At 48.7% G+C, this 18,883-nt stretch overlaps 1 protein-coding gene across 2 annotated transcripts in view; it reads right to left on the bottom strand.

Moving 5' to 3' along the window:
• The window catches only part of HAUS6 (HAUS augmin like complex subunit 6), a 1,011,950-nt gene that overhangs the window by 506,087 nt on the left and 486,980 nt on the right, over positions 1-18,883 (bottom strand). For both annotated transcript variants that reach the window (XM_069625969.1, XM_069625970.1), the window contains one exon: positions 2,554-2,656. In XM_069625969.1, coding sequence (XP_069482070.1) covers positions 2,554-2,656 — 103 coding nt within the window. The remainder of the gene's footprint in view (positions 1-2,553; positions 2,657-18,883) is intronic.

Here is an 18,883-nt window from a genome sequence, read left to right as displayed (position 1 = left end):
ATTTGGGCCACAGTGGATCCCATGAGATCATGCACCACCAGCTTGGCCTCAGCTAGCCCCGCCTTAATAGCGCGATTGGCTCTGGGTGGGGAGTTCCGGGAGGAAGTCCGCAATTTCCTGCCATAATCTTTGGTTGGCGGCAGCCAGCATGGCATCTGCGTTGGCCTGAGGATGATGGAAGGACGTGTTTGAATAGAGTTTTTTGCCATATGCCTCCGAGATCATCTACTGCTTGCCTAGCAGCGCCACAGAGGAGGCAGCTGAGGACGACTGAGGCTTGGAGTATAGTGATGCCGCAGCAATCACTGAGGAGTGTGGCTGAGGATGGTACAAGAGCAAGAGTGTATCCCCCCTCCATCTGCCTGTACTTGGCATCCAGGTGTGGATTGACCGGCTGGGCTGAGTGCGGTTTGACCCAGCATTTCTTGGCCAGGGAGACTACATCGGTCTGCAGAGGAATCCCCAATTTGGCAGAGGGGCGTTGTGTGACGACTTCTGCCAGAACCCCCCTATGCCGGCTGCTCGACCTCAGGTTGGGGTAGGCCAAGATACTCCGCCAGCCCAGCAAGGCCTTCGTGGAAGGCCCTGGCTGAGGATGGCGTGTCCGGATACTACTCCTCATCTGTATCCTGTGGATCTGGGGGATCCTGTGGAGGAGTAGTTGGCACGAGAGGCTGGGGTACTGGGACCGCGGCTGGAGGCTGAGGAGGCTGGTACGGAGCATCCTGAGGAGTTGGCTGGTGAGCCGGGGAAGGCAGCTGTGCCGGGGCCTGGGGCGCCGACGGAGGAGTCTGTGGTGCCGCTAGCATTGGAAGGACTTCCCTGATGGCGTCTTTGACGATAACCCCCATCCGAGGTGACTTCATGAGGCAGGAGGAACCTCTCCAAGAAAACCTCTTCACTGGCCGAGGAGGTGGCAGGGGGTGCTGACTGGCAGCTGCTGGAGCCGCTATGTACCCTGCCCATAAGAGGGGTAGGCTGTAGGCCACGTACCTGGTTAAGGCCAGTCCCACCTTGACACTCTTTCTTCGATGAATTCCTGGAATGGCGGACAGGTGCCTTCGTCTGGCGCAGCGGCCAGTTTGTCGAGCTGCCTGCCACGTGCCTGCGACGTGTTGCTCAGCCCGTAGGCCAGGCTTCGTCCAGGACTCTTGAGTGTGGATCACGAGGCCTACCCTGCTCCTTGGGCTTAGGCCCGGTAGATGTAGCACCTCCGACCCGGGGGTCGGCAGAGCTGCGTTTAGGCACCCCATCGGACGTAGTGTCGGCCATGGTGCCGGTACAAGGGCGGAGCCCCTCGGCCATGGTGCCGGTACAAGGGCGGAGCCCCTCGGGTGAAGACCCGGTAAAAGAACCTTCCGGTCCCTCAACAATCACCGGGAGGATCCAAGAATCCCTCGGCCCGGAAGCCGGTAGCTGCAGCAGCCTCATGCTTGTGGTGGTAGAAGGAGCGGACCGGTCCCTCACGCGCAGGAGAGTCCCTGGGATGGAGTCTCCCTTGCGGGGTGCAATGGAGCATATCAGCCCTACCTTGGGCTTGGTAGGATGTTTCACAAGGTTCTTGAGGTCCTCTGGAGGCGACTTCTGGAAGAGCTCCCTCTACCTGGCTAGTATGTTCTTTAGCGCTTTCGAGGACAGCGAGGCACACGCTGAACAAGCTTGCCAGCCGTGGTCTGGGCCAAGGCAACATAGGCATTGGGGTCTGAAGTTGGGAAGAGCCCGTTGCAGGCTTGACACCTGCTGAAACCCTGTAGAAGTCGACATGCGCCGGGGAAGAATGCGACACCCGACAACCGAGTACCTGAATGACAAGAAGACAAAGAAGTAGTATCCAAGTGTGCAATTACATGGCCGAAGCCAAACCCAGGAGCGCTGGTGAATTCGGCCCGTTCCCATCAACACGGAAAAGGGGATGGAGGTGTGGCGCCGGAGGGCGGAGTCAGGGCAGCGCGTGCTTCCTGGGCCGCACCCCGCGCACCTTAAAATTTAAAGGGGAAGAAGGTTTTTTCTAGTAAAAAAAAGGTTCCGTCTCCCGTCCCTTGGAAGAGATGCCCATACAGTATGGAGGAAAGGGGACGGGACGTAAGAGTAAGCAAAGTTAGCTAAAGACTTAATGAAACAGGTTACAAGTTAAGGACAACTTTGTATTGAACATACCTACTGAGATTTTACTGGGGATAATTATGCTGCTGAAGGACTTAACTGTATTGAAAACAGTGTGTGAAATGTTAGAAATCTGCTTATGGAGAAGTTAGAGGAAATAACAGAAAAATGTAATCCAATAATAAGCGTTTTCGCAAAACATTTTGTAATTTATTAGGTGTACATATGAACCAGAGCCCGGAGGAACTGCAAAGCAGCATTGGCACCAGCCACATCAGACTGTCCATCCTACGTCTATTAGGGCATGAGGCTGTGACATACAATTAGGGCATGTTAAAAAGAACATGCCAATGTAGAGCAGCTCATTACACCTCATCAATGGATGAAGGTGGCAGTTTGACCTAAAAGCAAAAGCTTTCATTGTTTTAATAATTTAATAAAAGAACCTACCTGAAAATGATGGTGGATACTGGGAGAACACACTCCTTTTAAGCACATCTTCGGGAGCTGGATTAAATGAAAAATGTGCCATAGAAGACTCCAAATCAAGTGCCTAGAATATAAAGCAAAACTGTATAAAGAAAATGAAGAAAACAATATTTTCTTAGAGCAGCGTGCACAAATCTCAGTTAAAAGAAAGGTTTAAGTTACTTACCTGTAACTATTGTTCTCCAGCACGGGGGTCTGGCATGGATTCACGTGCTCATGAATATTCCCCGTCAGGCTGGGAATCCTCAGTAAAAGAAAGAACCGTTTCCCTTACACTTAACTATTCCTCCTCTAAACCAATCACTGTCCTCTGGGTCATACTGCGCCCATCCAATGACAGTACTCTTCCTAAGCCCCGCCTCTGGCAGCCGCCATCTTCAGATCTGGTACGCATGTAAAGTGGCAGTATGAACCAAGAGACGCAGAGGAGAGGCAGGGTTTGTATGTGAATTCATGCCAGACCCATGCTTGAGACCAATAGTTACAGGTAAGTAACTTAAACCTTCTCCAGCATGGGGTCTGGGCTGGATTTACATGCTCATGAATATCAACTACACAGCAGTACAACATTACACAACCACGGGAGGTGGCAAGGCTCAACAGAAGCAATGCAATCTTACCTCTGGAACAGACTCACCTCAGGCGAACAGGTTGCGTAGCACTGCTTGGCCAACTCTGGACCCCTCTCTGGAATCCCTGTCGACACAGTAGAATTTTGTGAAGGTGTGCGTGGACCTCCACGTAGCAGCCCTGCAGATTTCCTACAGGGGCACACCAGACAGGAGCGCTGTAGACGCAGTGATCGCTCAGGTGGAGTGGCTCTTGGACGGCCGGTCAGCGGTCGTTTCACCAAACAATGACAGTGCGTGACGCAGCTGGAAATGGAAGCCTTGGACAAGGCCTTCTCATGGTTCACAAACATTTGTGAAATATGCAGAAAACTTTTCGTGCGTGTCACGTAGAACTTCAGGGAACGCGCAACGTCCAGCGAGTGCAAGGCCCTTTGCGCCAGCGACAAAGGTTTCGGGAAGAAAACTGGTAGCACCAAAGGCTTGTTGAAGTTGAATTCCAACAGAAGCTTCGGCATTAAAGGGGTGCATACGCAGTACCACCCAGGACTCGTGGAAAGTCAGGTACGGTTGCTTGAAGGATAAGTCCTGGATTTCACCTACACGTCTGGCAGAGGTGATCACAAAGAAAGCCGTCTTCCATTAGAGAAACTTGAATAGGTCCTAATGCATAGGCTCGAAGAGGGACCACATGGAGCCTCGTCAGAACCACATTGAGTTCCCACGCCAGGGCAGGAGCCTTCACCAAGCTCCAGAACCACCAGCAACTTGACTGGAGGCGATGCTGACTGGTTAAGAAGGTCTGGATACCAAATCTGCCTTGACCACGCCGGGCAAGGAGTATCATCTTGCATTGACACTGAGTGCACCGACTCCTAGCGGGAACTGAGGAAATGCGTACAGAAACAGCCCTTCCCACAGGAAGAACGCATCCCCCCCAGGCTCCTCGGCTGGTAGAATCTGCTGGCAAACTTCTGACATTTGGAGTTTGCCGCTGTCGCAAACAGATGATGTGGGGTCTGCCCCATTTGACAAACAGCTGCAATGGTGTTCTTGACTTGTGCGTGGTGAATAGGGACGAAGAACATCCACTGTCCGCAAGCCCAGTGCCACAAGAACTGCGTTTCTTTGGAGAGCGCAGGGGATTGAGTGCCCCCAAGCTTCCTGATGTAGAACATGCTGGTGGTGTTGTTCGTAAAGATACTCACCACCTTTCCCTTCAGAGACGGTAGGAACGACTTGAGGGTCTAGGGACTGTAGCACCCCGATGCCTGCAGGATGCCGGCGATTTATAAAATATACAAATAAATAAAACACTGCCCATAGGCTCCAGGATGTTGATACGTAGTTTTCCCCTGCTGCAGCCACAGGCCTCTGGCGTGCAGACGTCTGGTGTGCGCTCCCCAACCTCCCAGGGAGGGGTCTGTGGTAACTGTCTCCTGGTATGGGGGGTGGAGTTGGTTTGAAAATCTGTGCCTTGGGCGATGTTGAAGTGGACACCCCACCACCTTATCGCCCAGAACTGGAGAGGGATCTGGTCCGTGAAACTTCCGGACACTCAACGGGCATCCAGGAATTAATGTAGGGGTCGCATCTGCAACCTACAGAGACGGACGAGGTAGAAGCAGGATGACCTCACGTGGCCGTCTTAGTCGACAACAGCCGTTGCACCTTTCCTTGAATGGCTGTTAGCCTCTCCTCAGAGGGCGACACCAGGCAAGACACATATTGATATGTCACCATATTGAGAGTCTGGCGCCTAGGAACAGCGCGTTCTGCAAGACTTCAGATACTTGACAGAGAATCCCAGGATCAGTCAGTAGTCGGACGGTCGTCCCCGTGTGTTCGTCGGCCAGCTTCAGCGAGCGGACGAGTATCTGCAGTCGTACATGCACCGGTATAAGTGTATGCCCTGTTAGCGCAGATGGGCCGCCACTGGTGCGAGGCATTTTTTGAACACTCTTGAAGCTGACTTCAAGCCGAATGGTAGGCCCTGAACATGCACCACGAAACAGACATTTCCGATGTTTCTTGTTAATGGGGATGTGGAAATAGGTGTCCTCCAGGTCCGACGACGTCAAGCAGTCTCCTTTTTACAGTTGGCCGAGCATGTGTTGCAAAGGGACCATCCTAAATTTTTGGACGTTAAGTTTTTGTTCAGGTGTCGGAGGTCCAGGATGGGCCTCCATCCTGCTGTCTTCGGACTAGAAAGTATCTGGAATAGACTCTGGTCCCCACAGCCTTTGGGGAACTAGCTCCATCGCCCCTTTTCGTAGCATGGCTCGTACCTCTTCCAGAAGCTGAGGGATGTGCTGCTCCTGATGGGGAAACAGGGGGATCCACGGACACCTGCGTCGGAACTCCAAAGTGTGTAGTTGGGCAAAGGCGTCGAGCACCCATCTGTCGGTGGTGATCTTTCTCCACTCACTGACGGACCGCGTCAGCCAGCCTCCCACCAGGGAGCATGAGTGGGGGCCCGATGTCCTGGCCAGTTCAGGCTTGCCTGGGAGCGGCCTCTGTAGGCTTCTTGCGTTGAAGATCAGGAAGGCTGTCTGTACGACATGGAGAATACTTTTGAATACCTGCCTTATTTTCCCCTGGAGGAACGAAAAGACGAGCAGTGCTGCTGTAGAGTGCAGAGGGAATGGGCTGTCTCCAATTAGACTTTATGGCCTGGAGGGACTCGTCGACTGCCTTCGCAAACAGATTTTCCCCATCGAAAGGTATGTCCAGCACCTTTGCTTGAACCCCCAAATAGAAATGAGTGGTCTTCATCCAACCCTATCGACAAAGGAAGACCCTGTTACCCATTTGTTGGAACCCTGTGTCTGCAGCGTCCACTGCGATGGCGTGATCAGACGCCACCGCCCCTTCCTGGAAGAGAGCGAGGGCTTCCATCTTATTGTTGGGGAGGAACTCCAGGATCGGTCCTAGCTTGTGCCACAATTCCCTGTTGTACTTGGCCAGTATCGCCAGCACGTTGGCTCCCTTGATTGTAGCCGCTGCAGTGTAAATCACCTTCTTCCCCATGGTGTTCATCCTCTTCACCAACGCTGTACGGAGGGACATAAAATGACAAGGACGGGTTAGACAACCGTTTCCTCACGGCCACAGACATCACTGAGTCCGGCGATGGTTGCGACCTCTGGCACTTGAGTGCAGAGTCCGGCACCCTACATTTCTTCTCCAGCCTATCCAGCTTGGCTGGAGCTGTGCAAGGGTTTTTCATGACAGCCAGTCCCTCTTAAATATCGTCCAGTAAGGGCACCACCATGATAGTCTTCCTCTTGGCCTCACTCCTTTGAAATAAGAGCAAGTTACTTTCTTACCTGGTAACGTTCTTTCGATGGGATGTCCGACGACGTATTCCACATCTATGACAGGTAATCACCACAGCTGTGCTGCTTCGGAAAATATTCGGCGTCGGCGTCCTGCTTCGATGAAGTTAGGGCCTCCGTCGAGCCGACGTCACCGGATGTTATAGGTAGGACGCACAACGCCCATAGCCTCAGATGTAGTTTTTTCCCCAGAACGTGTGGCACTAATCTTCTGCCAGTATAACTACAGAAAGCCTTGCGGAAATGGAAGCTGCAATCGCATAAGAAATTCTGTAGAGGGGCAGGCTGGGAGGGAACGATATGGAATACGTCGTCGGAACATCCCATCAAAAGAAAGTTACCAGGTAAGAAAGTAACTTGTTCTTCGAGGGGATTGGTTCCTCCGATGTATTCCACATCTATGACAGACTCCCAAAGCAGTACCAACGTAAGGAGGCGGGAAAGAATTTAGAATTTTAGAATGCCCAATTAAATTGCAGAATAGAGGACCGCCTTACCAAATGCCAGATCTTGCCCATGGATAGAATGCAAGGAGTGGTGTTTGACAAAAGTATGGACAGAGGCCCATGTGGCTGCTTCACAAATGTTACGGATGGGAGCACCCCTCTGCAGGGCAGTAGAGGCAGCCACACCTAGTAGAATGGGCCCGTAAGCCTAACGGAGGGTCCTTACCCGCCAAGAAGTAACATTCAGAAATTGTCAAGATAATCCATCTAGACAAAGTCGGTTTAGTAACAGCTTGTCCCAAACGCCTTCCAGCGCATCCTATAAAGAGCTGATCATTCACTCTGACCCAGGACATGAGTGAGATGTAGAAACTTAAAGCTCTTCTAGGATCCAACCTATGGAGCCTGTCCTCTTCCTTACGAGGATACAGAGGAGGATAGAACGCCGGAAGAATGACCTTCTGGCTTAAATGAAATTCCGACAACTTTCGGAAGAAAAGAAGGACGAACCCTAAGGGCAACCCTGTCCTTATGGACCACCGTGAAGGGTGGCTTAACGGAAAGTGCGTGCAACTCACTCTGCGAGCGGAAGTGACTGCAACTAAAAATACAGTTTTCAAGGTCAACAGTCTCAAAGGACAAGAATGTAAAGTCTCAAACGGAAAATTAGGAATTTTAGAACTAGGTTCAAATCCCAACCGGGCACCTGGAAAGGTGCCAGTGGGAACACATTAGTGAGACATTTCAGAAACTAAGAAATCAAAGGAATTTTAAAATATGAAAACTCCTCAGACGAGCGCTTAAATATGGACAGCGCCGCCAGGTAACCTTTAATGGTACCCACTTGCAGGCCCTTGTGGGCTAACGAAAGCAAAAAAGAGAAGGACAGGAATAGCACATGAAAAAGGATCCACATTCTGAACCATGCACCAGTCGCAGAACTTTCTCCAACGGCAACGGGACAGAGACTTTGTTGCAGGCCTTCTGGCCGAAAGCAACACCTTCATCACGTCTTCAGGGAGGTCCCAATCCTTGTACCACAAGCGTTCAGAAGCCAAGCATGAAGGTTGAGGGACTTGACCTCTGGATGGAGAACCTGACCCCCCCCCCTCCCGTGAGAGCAGATCATCTTGGGTAGGGAAGACGGCGTGGGGGGCAGATGGACATGTCGAGAATGTTCGGGTACCACGTTCTCCGGCCCATGCCAGAGCAATGAGGATCATTCGGGAACCGAATCTCCGTAACCTACGCAGCACTTGCAGAATGACGGGGACTGGAGGAAACGCGTACAGCAGTGGGAAGGACCACTCCACTACGAACGCGTCCCCCAAGGCTCCTCTTGGAGGAAATTCCTGCAAGCAGAATCTTTCACACTTCCGGTTGGCACTGGTGGCGAAGAGATCCACTTGTGGGGTCCCCCAAAGGGCAAAGATCTCCAGGAGAATCTCCTGAGCCAGCTCCCACTCGTGAGAGACCGTGCTCTGCCTGCTCAGAGCGTCTACCGCCTCGTTTTAGTCTCCGGCCAGATGAACTGCAGAGATCGAAATTTCCTGCTGGATGGCCCAGAACCAGAGCTGAATCGCCTCTCTGCACAGAGGGAAGAGACCCTGCCCCCCCCCCTCCTTTTTGTTGAGGTAGTGCACGGCCACTGTATTGTCCGCCAGAATCCGGACCTTCTTCCTCTGCACAGACGGCAGAAAAGCCTTCAGGGCTAGCCTGACGCCCTCAGCTCCAACTGATTGATATGGAGTCTGGACTCCGACGGAGACCAACGACCGTTGACCGTCAACTCGTTGGCATGAGCTCCCTGTCCTGTGAGGGATGCGTCCGTCACTATCGTCACCTCTGACCAGGGTAGCCAAAATGGAGCCCCCTTCATCAGATTGCCTTCGACGGCCCACCACAGAAGATCCTGGGTGACCCAGAACTGCACCTGAACGGGATCCGACATCCTGCCGGAGGACTGTGACCACTGCATCTTGACAGCCCACTGCAGAGATCTCATCCGCAGCCTGTCCTCTGGCACCAGGAGAATGCAGGATGCCATGAGGCCGAGCAACCTCAAGAACTCGAACGCCGGGAGACTCTGGACATGTTGAAACTTGTTCACCATCTGCAGAATGTGAGAAGCCCTCAGCTGGGGAGGAAAAAACAGCCCCAGGGATGTATGTCGAGCACTGCTCCGATGTACTGGAGCCGCTGGGTAGGTGTCAAGTGGGACTTCTTTAAGTTGAGGGAGAAGCCCAGCCTGTGAAGGGAGTGGCAGGTGACTGGCAGATGATCCAGGGCTTGCTTGGGAGAGCTCGTCCTGATCAACCAATCGTCCAGTTAGGGGTAGACGTGAATCCCCCTTTCCTGAGATACGCTGCCACCACCACCACAAGCTTTGTGAAGACCCTCGGGCGGAGGTAAATCCGAACGGCAGGATCCGAAACTGAAAGTACGAGTCGCCAACCGCGAACCTCAGGTACTTCTTGTGCTTGGGATGAATCGGCACATGAAAGTAAGCGTCCTTGAGGGATGGTAGGGTACGACGCTTGTTTTGCTGGGGCCGTAGCCGCCTGCACCACCAAACTCTCCAGAGTAGGTTGCATGGACAAGTAGCCAGGGTCGCCACTGGCTGGGCGGTACTTTTTCGGCAACGACTTACTCACTGCTGGGAGACACTCCGGAGCAGTCCAAACCGCCGCCACCCTTTTTTTGCAAGGCCATATGGAATGGCAGTACCGGGTCAGATGATGGACCTTGGTCCAAGATATCTGTTAGGTCATCCTGCAGAAAATCCACCAGTGGCGCAAACCACCCCAAGTACTCCGTCACTCTCAACATGAACCGCCGGTATGAAGACTTGGCGTGCGTGCCAGGCTCAGGCCTGCCGAACAACCTCCGGAGAGGTGTCTAGACCAGTGGAGTCGTGCAAAGACTGACGCAGGTCTTCCATCTGGCTATGACCAGACAATAAGTCGTCAGGAACCTCATCCGGAACCAAACCTTCCATAGACCCTTCCTCCACCTCAGAAATATAATCCAGAGGCTGGAACAAATCCCTGGAAGAGGGCAAGAAAAAGGCTCAAATACAGGCCTCACTGACTTCTTCTGGGCCTTCCTCAGAGTATCCACCAAAGCACGGGGTACGTCCGGCAAAGCCTCTACAAAAGGCGTCGACGGAATCGGCGTTTAGCATGGCGCTGATGGCTTCGACACAGGCCTCGAGGGCTGTGCCCCGAGCGTGTCCTCAGACGGCCTTGGCGCCGAGGACTTCCTCGGAGGCAGAGCCTCGAGAGAAAGTCCCTCGACTGACATGGCGCCGATGGCGTCAACGTCTTCTAAGAAGACCTCACAGGTTCCGCCGGTCTTGAGGGAGTCGAGGACCGGGTCCTGGAGCGGGCATGGCTAGAGCGATCCACCTTGTCCGATCGGGAACTCGAAGGCTCCCGATGATCGTGCCGACCGCCCGAGCACAAAGGCGTGCGAGCGGCGGCCCTAGCACGTTCCCTGCCGGCTTCTTTCGAAGGCGCGGACCGAACGGAGCCCTGCGATTGGTAAATCGCCATCCATCTTCGCCGTATGAAATGCATCCCATTCCGCAGGAGAGGAATGCTTGTTGGGACAAGCAACCCACTGTCTGTCGGAGTCCTCGAACGGCAACCGGTGACGGCGCTTCTGCGAGTGCCTCTAAGAGGCAGAAGAATGGCAGGAACCACTCTGGGACCGAGACCCACTGGACTTGCGCCGAAGTCTCGGAGAGTCGTCCCTCGAATCGTCGGTCGAAAGCCCAGTGGATGTCATGATCTCTGCTTCCAAAAGGTCAGGGTTTTCCCAACTCCCTTGGAAGCAGATCCATAACCCAGGTTCCGAGGGCCAACCAGTCCCAATTGGGACCTTTTGGACCCAGTCCTGGCGCCAGTGGCACCAGGCTCATAAATGTGCCCAGTCCCAGCGCTGGAAGCGCCGGGCTCATAATGCTTGGGTGGACTTACCTGCAGCAGACCATGCTGCTTACTTGCCTGCCAGCTGAGCCTCTGATTCTCTTCTGTTTGTAACTACTTTTCCTGTTGGGTGGGGCAGGAGCCACTCCCTAGATTCAGAACACTGGAACTCTTCTGGAAAGCAGGAACTCTTTTCTTACCTAGGCTTGGCTGTGGAAGGAGAAACCTAAGTACTACAGGAGGCTATTTAAACCACACCCGGTGGATGAATCTTGCTTTGCGTTATTCTGCATCCTCTGCAGCAGAACGCTCATCGTGTCTTCTGCATCGGATCCTGGGCCTAAGGAAAAAGGCTTACCATCCTGAATCCAGTCTTCAGCAACACCTATAAAGACAAGAAAGAACAGGTTAGCATTCCGGCATCTGAAAGACAAAGGCTTACCTACTCTTCGTGCGCTCCGGAGGTCTTCACACTGCATTCCGGCATCTGAAAGACAAAAGCTTACCGACTCTTCGCACGCTCCGGAGGCCTTCGGCGCTGCATCCTGCATCTGAAAGACAAAACAAGGTGCGTTTAAAGACATTGGGGAACTTTAATACTCACGTGCCATTACTCCTTTCCACATCAACCCCAGTGGGTATTCCGGCACCCTGCAGCCGCTCCGAACTCGTACCTGCAAAATAAAAGACAGTTAGAGCGCATCGTGAAGCAGGCAACAAGCGCTTACTTACGTGCTTCCAGGCGCTTCTATGCATCATAGGGACTCCATCTTCAACTCACTTCAGCCCGTCATCTGCCATCGCCGGAACCTGCAAAACAAGAGACATCATTGCTAAAGACTTTAAAGACAATAGAATTACTCGAAACTTACCGTTCGTGCAGTAAACGACGGACAGCAGTCCTCTGAAGTCAAGAGGCCTGCGCTACCGATCCAGTGAAGAAACTGGTTACAGCACCCTGCCCCGAGGCAGATGGAGAGCTCGGCATTCACTTACCTAAGGTGAGAGCGTTAACCTTTGGGGGTCTACAGGAGAGCAAAAAGGGAAGAGATAGGGACACCCCAATAACCCCAGTTCATTAATCCCATATTTTCTGTCTGCAGACATCTTACTCTTGAAGTCAGGCATACAGTGCACAGAGGTCCAGCCCAAAGAGCCAACCGGGTGCTACACATCACCTTTGAAGATACGGTAGTCGCCCAGTCAAGACCGGCGCCTCTGCGAGAATCAGGTGAGCGTTACAGTGGATTTCGACTTTCGGGGTTCAGAAAACCTACCTACAGAAAGCTTCTTCTTCCGCAAGGCCTTCGACTATAACGACTGGCAATCGTCACAGTCATCGGTGGCGTGGTCCTCGCCGAGGCACCAGAGGCAGACGTTGTGCGGGTCCGTAAGTGACATCTTGGACATCTTGGAACCGCAGTCCCGACACTTCTTGAATCCCGACCACTGGGTAGAAGACAACAAAGACATGATATCTTCACAAAACGCCAAGTTTGAAGAACCGAAATAATCAGAAGAACTGAGGTGCGCCGAGATTTCCGAACCGAACACGTTCGCAGAAAAAACAGAACTGTGACTACGTTCGTCGTACGTCCTTATAACATCCGGTGAAGTCAGCTCGACGGAGGCCCTCGAGGACGGCGTATTGACGCAGAAAAATTTACAAAGCAGCATAACCGTGGTGATTACCTGTCAGATGTGGAATACGTCGGAGGAACCAATCCCCCCGAAGCCCTCCTTCTCTGTTTCCTCGGCACCAGCTGGAATAGCTTGGAGGCCCTGGAGATCTTAGAATGGAATGAGCCCACATCATCCGGTGGTGAAACCCTATGTGGGGCATCCAAGTGTGGCGATTCACAGGGCGCTGCAACAATGTCCTCTTCATTCGTCGTGGTGGCTGTAGCTGTTCCCGTCCCAGCGTCTGGCTCAGCTGGGGCCTGACGTGGTGGAAGAGGTTGATATGGGGTCAACAGATAACGCTTCTTCTTCTTCGTCAGAGGCTGATCGGGAACCGGGGGGGGGGGGGGGGGGGGAAATCAGACATTCTCATCTGTTTCTCCGACACCAAAAGGTGTCTAGAGTCGATAGAATATCCAAGGAAATGTCCCTCGAAAAGGAAGGTAGAACAGAAACAGTTTAACCCAAGAGACGTCTTGCCTCTTCTTCATTCATCGGCCCGGAGCAAAAGCTCCTGCTTGTACTTGGATAATTTCAGATATGAATCTTGGAGGACCTGTTGGAGTTGTTCAGGCGTGAAACCCACCGTGAAGACCGCGTGGAGTAAAGGGTGCGCTGTTTATTGATGTGCGGCTGGACATTGAGCGCTTAGCTACAGAACCTGCATCATCCTGCTTTCATTTCCTTACCAGGCTGAAGCACTGAAGCATAATCCCCGCTCCAACTCGCGTAAGCCTGCCAGCTGGAGCTGACAACAGTTGAAGCGAGCGGGACCCGGAACGGCATCACGTGATAATCTTAGGCCACTCCTCCAGGAAGTCTGCCTTGATAAACAGAACAGTGCGACCCTTGCGGTGTGAAGCCCGCATGGAGTAAAGGGTGCGCTGTTTATTGCTGTTTGTGGCTGGACCCGGCGGAATCTGCGGCAAGTGCTGGCCAAACTAGCATTCAATCTTATATTTCATACAAGACTACTTAGCACTTGCCTTTTGTTCTCTCAACAAAAACTAAAAATGGAATCTACAAAACCCCGCACGAAGCTCCAGGGTAAACTAGAGGAATCTGTAGCCTTAACGAATAAAACCCCAATTCAGCAAGTGTCCCATGGGAAATCCTCATTCAAACCCAATTCTATAGAGGAAAAAAATAAAGATTCAACAAGCACTGAATGTTTTATCCAGAAACCAAATATAGAAGTCAAAGCTATGATATCGGTTCTTTCAGTGCCATATCCTCGAAAATGCCATTCATCTGATCAAGATACTCCAATATCAGATCACTTAACAGATTCAAAAAACATAATCCAACTTTATAATGGAAAGAACTCCATGCAGACAGTTCTCCCAAAGGTCGTCTCTGCGAATCAAAACACTGGTATTCTTATAGCTCAAGCAACAACCACAGTAAACGACATTCATGATAGACTGCCAATTGATCACTTATTTTCATCTTCTGCAGTGCCAGTGCAATCCTTGAATAAAATATCTCAAAAACCAACTTGTGAAGACTCATGCTTTACACCATCTCTCCAAGAAAGAGCAAGAGCAGCCAAACAGCACTGGCAGTCAACATACTTTCCCGTTGACCCCACTAACGATGAGTATACCAAACCCCTGCCTGTCCGTATTGCACGTCTCTCTTGACATCACAGAGATAGACACTATAATGGACTCTCAGGAAAAAAGAACCAAAGTCTTTAGTGGAGTCTTTACTCCTAAACAAATCGAAACAATTGATACATCTACGCCCATTGCACCTATAAGAATGTATTCCCTGTTCGAAAGAATCAACAAAACCCCCTAACAATTTGTCAACTAAGCATAAAATAGATATTGAATCTTTTTCTTCAAGCATGAAATCTGAATACCAGAGCTATTCTCCTGAACTCCAACAAAGACTACCAACAACAATGCTCGATCTACAGAACACACTAGTAGCAGTACTTTCAACTGTGATGATTCCATTTAAGATCCATGAATCTATGGTCGATTCTACAAAAGACCAAGTGACACTTTTAGCAATGATAATGACCAAACAAACCCATTTGGAAACCTTTATAAGTACCATCCAGGAGCATTTGAAATACGAAGCTGAAAAATCTAGAATATGGCAACCCGATTAGCTGAACTGTTAAGGGTGGATCGAGCAGACAAACATAACCTAATGGAAACAGTATCAATAATCACAAAAAAATGACGGATGAAAAAGCAAAAAAACATGTACAAATGACTCCACATTTACACCATGCAACAAATCAAACGCAAACTGAGAATCCAACTTACCTACACGTCATGAAAACAGACAAAACAATACGAAATTCAAACTTGCCCCAGTATAGCACTGAAATTTGCAGTGCCGATTATGCAGGATAATACCGAACCACCTTGTTCTTGTACTCCATTTGACATCTTTGACCTTTCCAAACGAGGACTTGTGGGTCAAGAAGCAGCGACTAAACCAAAGAACAAAAAAGCCACCAAAAATCCTCAAACAGGTTCGCGCGCGTTTCTTAGAAAAATTCAATCAGTCCAGAAATCGTTAGCGGAAACCACACAGAGGAACAAACTGCCACCAAGCAAACAACTCAACAAAGCATTCCAAAACCAATAAAGACGAATCTATCAAGAAATGCAATCCATCAGGATAACCATTCTTCGTCTGAACCATTGGACGCACTCTTAGATGTAATCAATCAGGACATGTTTATTAATCCGGCAAATTCAATGCCACCCATAGATCTATCAATGTCTGATGATTCAATTGATCATAATTCTATCTCAATAAATTCACAAGACGATACACTAATCGTCTTAGATGAATGCCAAGACACGTTCATAGACCTTTCTCAAAACAATCCAGGGAAACGAGAGCCACCAAATAACATCTCCTTTGCATATTCAATAGTATCTAACGACGAATCATGGTCATCAGTAGAAACACAAGCTCGCACCAACCACAATGGCAGCCCTACGGCCCAACCAAGTCCTCCACTCGTTAGACCGATTTTTCTAAATCCCCTGAAGGCTTCTTGTGCATATAGAATAGCACCATTTCCGACTATAACAAGCGCAGAAGAGCCGGTAACAATGAACAGAACCAACATCTTGCAATTATTTAATGCTGATGACCTTTAAGTAATCCTCTTTCCAAACAAATGACATATGGAAGAAGCCCACATTGACTTCTACAACCAAGATACCATGCAATGTGTCTTAGCCACAAAACATCATTAACATTGGGTTTCAAAATAGAAGAAATCTTTGTTTCCAGATTAATAGCTGAAAAGAAATCCAAGAACCTTGCGTTATTTTGGTCAACACGCAGATAGCAAACGAAAGGAACAAAGCAAACCTCAAGCGACCCAGAAATATGTTAATGATACAATATCAAAGTCTCGGGCACAAGATGTTATAAAAAGTCAAATATGGCGAGTTCTAGTGACTCCACAACGTTAAACTAAATCTAACGTGGGCCAAAATAGCAGGAAAACTCATCTATAACAACTAACGTGTAACGATTTGCATTTGAGTAAAACATCTCTATGCTCTTGGAATACGAGAGGCCATAAGCATCTCTTTGAAAAACCTTCGCCAACGCTGGCGGAATCGGACATTATTTGTTTACAAGAAACTTGGTTGAACAAAGAGGTATTATGCGATGGATACAGAACCTTAATGAATCCGGCAATAATTTCGCAACAGGGCAGATCTGCAACAGGAATGCTGATATGAACAAAAATAATGCCTTCATGGAGAGTAATATCAAGTAAGAACATCTATCCTTGGGCTCAATATATCACAATCCGAATGCTGACTGTCAATAACACCAATGCGACTCACTTCCCGGAATCCATCCTTATATCCATTTTCAACATCTACTGGAATCCAACTGCAATGACCGACAACAATTTATAGATTCAATATGCGAAGAAATCGACAATCTGGTCATTTCTAACAGCGGAACAGAATTTATCATAGCAGGAGATTTCAATATCCATCTCCTTAACAAAGAAGAAGGAGCTAAACTAGACCCTCAACAGATGTTGAGTAGAGCTAGAAATTGGACTAAAGAACTAAACCTCCGCAATATCTTTCCAAGTGAACAACCCATGAATGACAAAGGCCTCCCGCTTCCAACTTGGTCACGAGAAAATTCCACTTCAATTATTGATTACATCTTTACATCAGAAGGGATACGGAAATTAACAATCTTGACTGATAATTTGATACACACCAGTGACCACCATCAAATACTAATTTCATGGTCAACGCAAACACCAAGCGACCGACGTTTAACTTTAAATGAACTTGAACTGACCAACGGGTTGATAAGACTTCAAATAAAGCAACATCAGATACCCAAATTAGTCTCCACATTTGAAGATGCGCCACTTCAAGATCAATTAAAACTGAACTATGGATGGATCTTGGAAAAACAACAATCTGGACCAAGACGGATACAAAAACATACCCATAGCCATCACTTTAATATGGAAATCCAGCAGAAGAAAAAGCAACATTACAAACGTCTGCGACAACTAAAGAAAAAGAAAGAACCAGACTTTGAAATTGAAATAAAAAAAGAAAAACAAAAATACTCAAATTCAATGAAAACAAACAAAGCTACAATAAAGCAATATGATGCAGAAAAGATCTTGAATGCGTTGAACCAAAAAAACATGCGGCATCTATTGTCTGTTGAATGACTCAGCTAAAAATCAGAACATGATTCAAGAAGTCGAACCACATATGTGGGTCAATCATTCTTCAAATCTTTACAAGAGAAACACACAGCCTATGACAATTGATATTGAAAAAGACGTTGATACTTGGAATCTTAATTGGGACATAGAAGACCTCAAAAATACCATCAAGTCCCTCAATTCATCCAGAGCGCCAGGCCCTGATGGTTTGGCAAACTCCAATCTCAGAGCAGCTCCAAAAGAATGGGCCAGGTTCTTTAGCCACCTTCTCCACCTTATAGAAAAGACAAGAGAGATTCCTCGTACTTGGACAGTAGCAGTCTTGATTCCAATCTTTAAGGCAGGAGATCGGGAAAATACGGCTAATTACAGACCCATCGCCCTACTAGATCCTTTGGGGAAACTATTTGCTGGGTACCTCCAAAAAAACTGAAAACCTGGGCAGCAGATAAACAAGCAAAAAGACAAACCGGTTTTGTCACCAAAATAGGCACCAATGTGAACCTTCTATTGTTGAATATGCTAAAACATGAAGCGACAGTCAAATCTCAATAAGTGTACGCAATATTTATAGATTTAAAGATGGCGTTTGACTCAGTGAATAGGCAAAAACTATGGACCAAACTAACATCTTGGGGCTGTCCGTCCGTTCGTCATCTTGAACCCAATAAAACAGCTATATTCGAATACCTCCATATGCGTCCGACTCACGAATGATGGCAGGGTGACAGAATCAATTCCCACCTGGAATGGGTTAAAACAAGGATGCCCCCTAGCTGCTTGCCTTTATAATCTGTTCACCCACGATTTTGGAGAAAAAAAATTCAAAACAAAATGCGAAATCCACCTAAGGTTGACAGCAAACCCATCCAAACATTAATCTATGCTGATGATATCATTATCCTAGATAAAACTGATAGGTCTTCAAACACCATTGATAAAGCACAAATCTTCATGATGGAAAACTATTTGCAAATTAATACCAACAAAACTAAGGTAATGAAACTCATTAGGCAAAAAAGCAAGAAACAATGTAATCTTAAGATTCATCTAGAAAACAAAGAGATCATGATAACCAAATCAATAAAATACCTAGGTGCACTACTTAAACCCCTATATGAACGAAAAAGAATGGAAAGATCATATTTAGGGGAAGGCAAGATCATTGGCAAGACAAGGATGCTTTTTTCATTTAAAATATGGAACGTGTTCAACAAAAGCCACAACAATGCTATACAAAGTAATCCCGATTTTGACATCTGCTAGTGAATCACTTATTAATTAACTTATGAAATGGTCCTGTTATGAAGCAATATTCTGGAGGAAAACCCAAGCACTGCCGAAATCATTCCCGATGCCAAGAATTTGATTCCAATTAGCCCTTCAGTCTATACAATCCATAGTACTCTGGAAACAAATGGATCTCCATAGAAAAATAATCTCGGAAGAAAAAATACCATCATTGGAAATCCTCAAAGAAAAAAAACAAGCATTTCAGACTTCAGCTCTCTCGAAGTGGACTACCGAGATTCAACCAAAAATGAATACAGAAGAAATCACGGAAGAAATGCTAATACAGACCACAGTACGCGAAACGAAAAATTCAAACGAATGATTGGATAATAAC

The sequence above is a fragment of the Ambystoma mexicanum genome, chromosome 6p (assembly GCF_040938575.1).
Source record: "Ambystoma mexicanum isolate Mex_15411 chromosome 6p, UKY_AmexF1_1, whole genome shotgun sequence".
In the NCBI taxonomy this organism is placed as follows: Eukaryota; Metazoa; Chordata; class Amphibia; order Caudata; family Ambystomatidae; genus Ambystoma; species Ambystoma mexicanum.
This window is presented reverse-complemented; position numbering and strand designations above follow the sequence as displayed.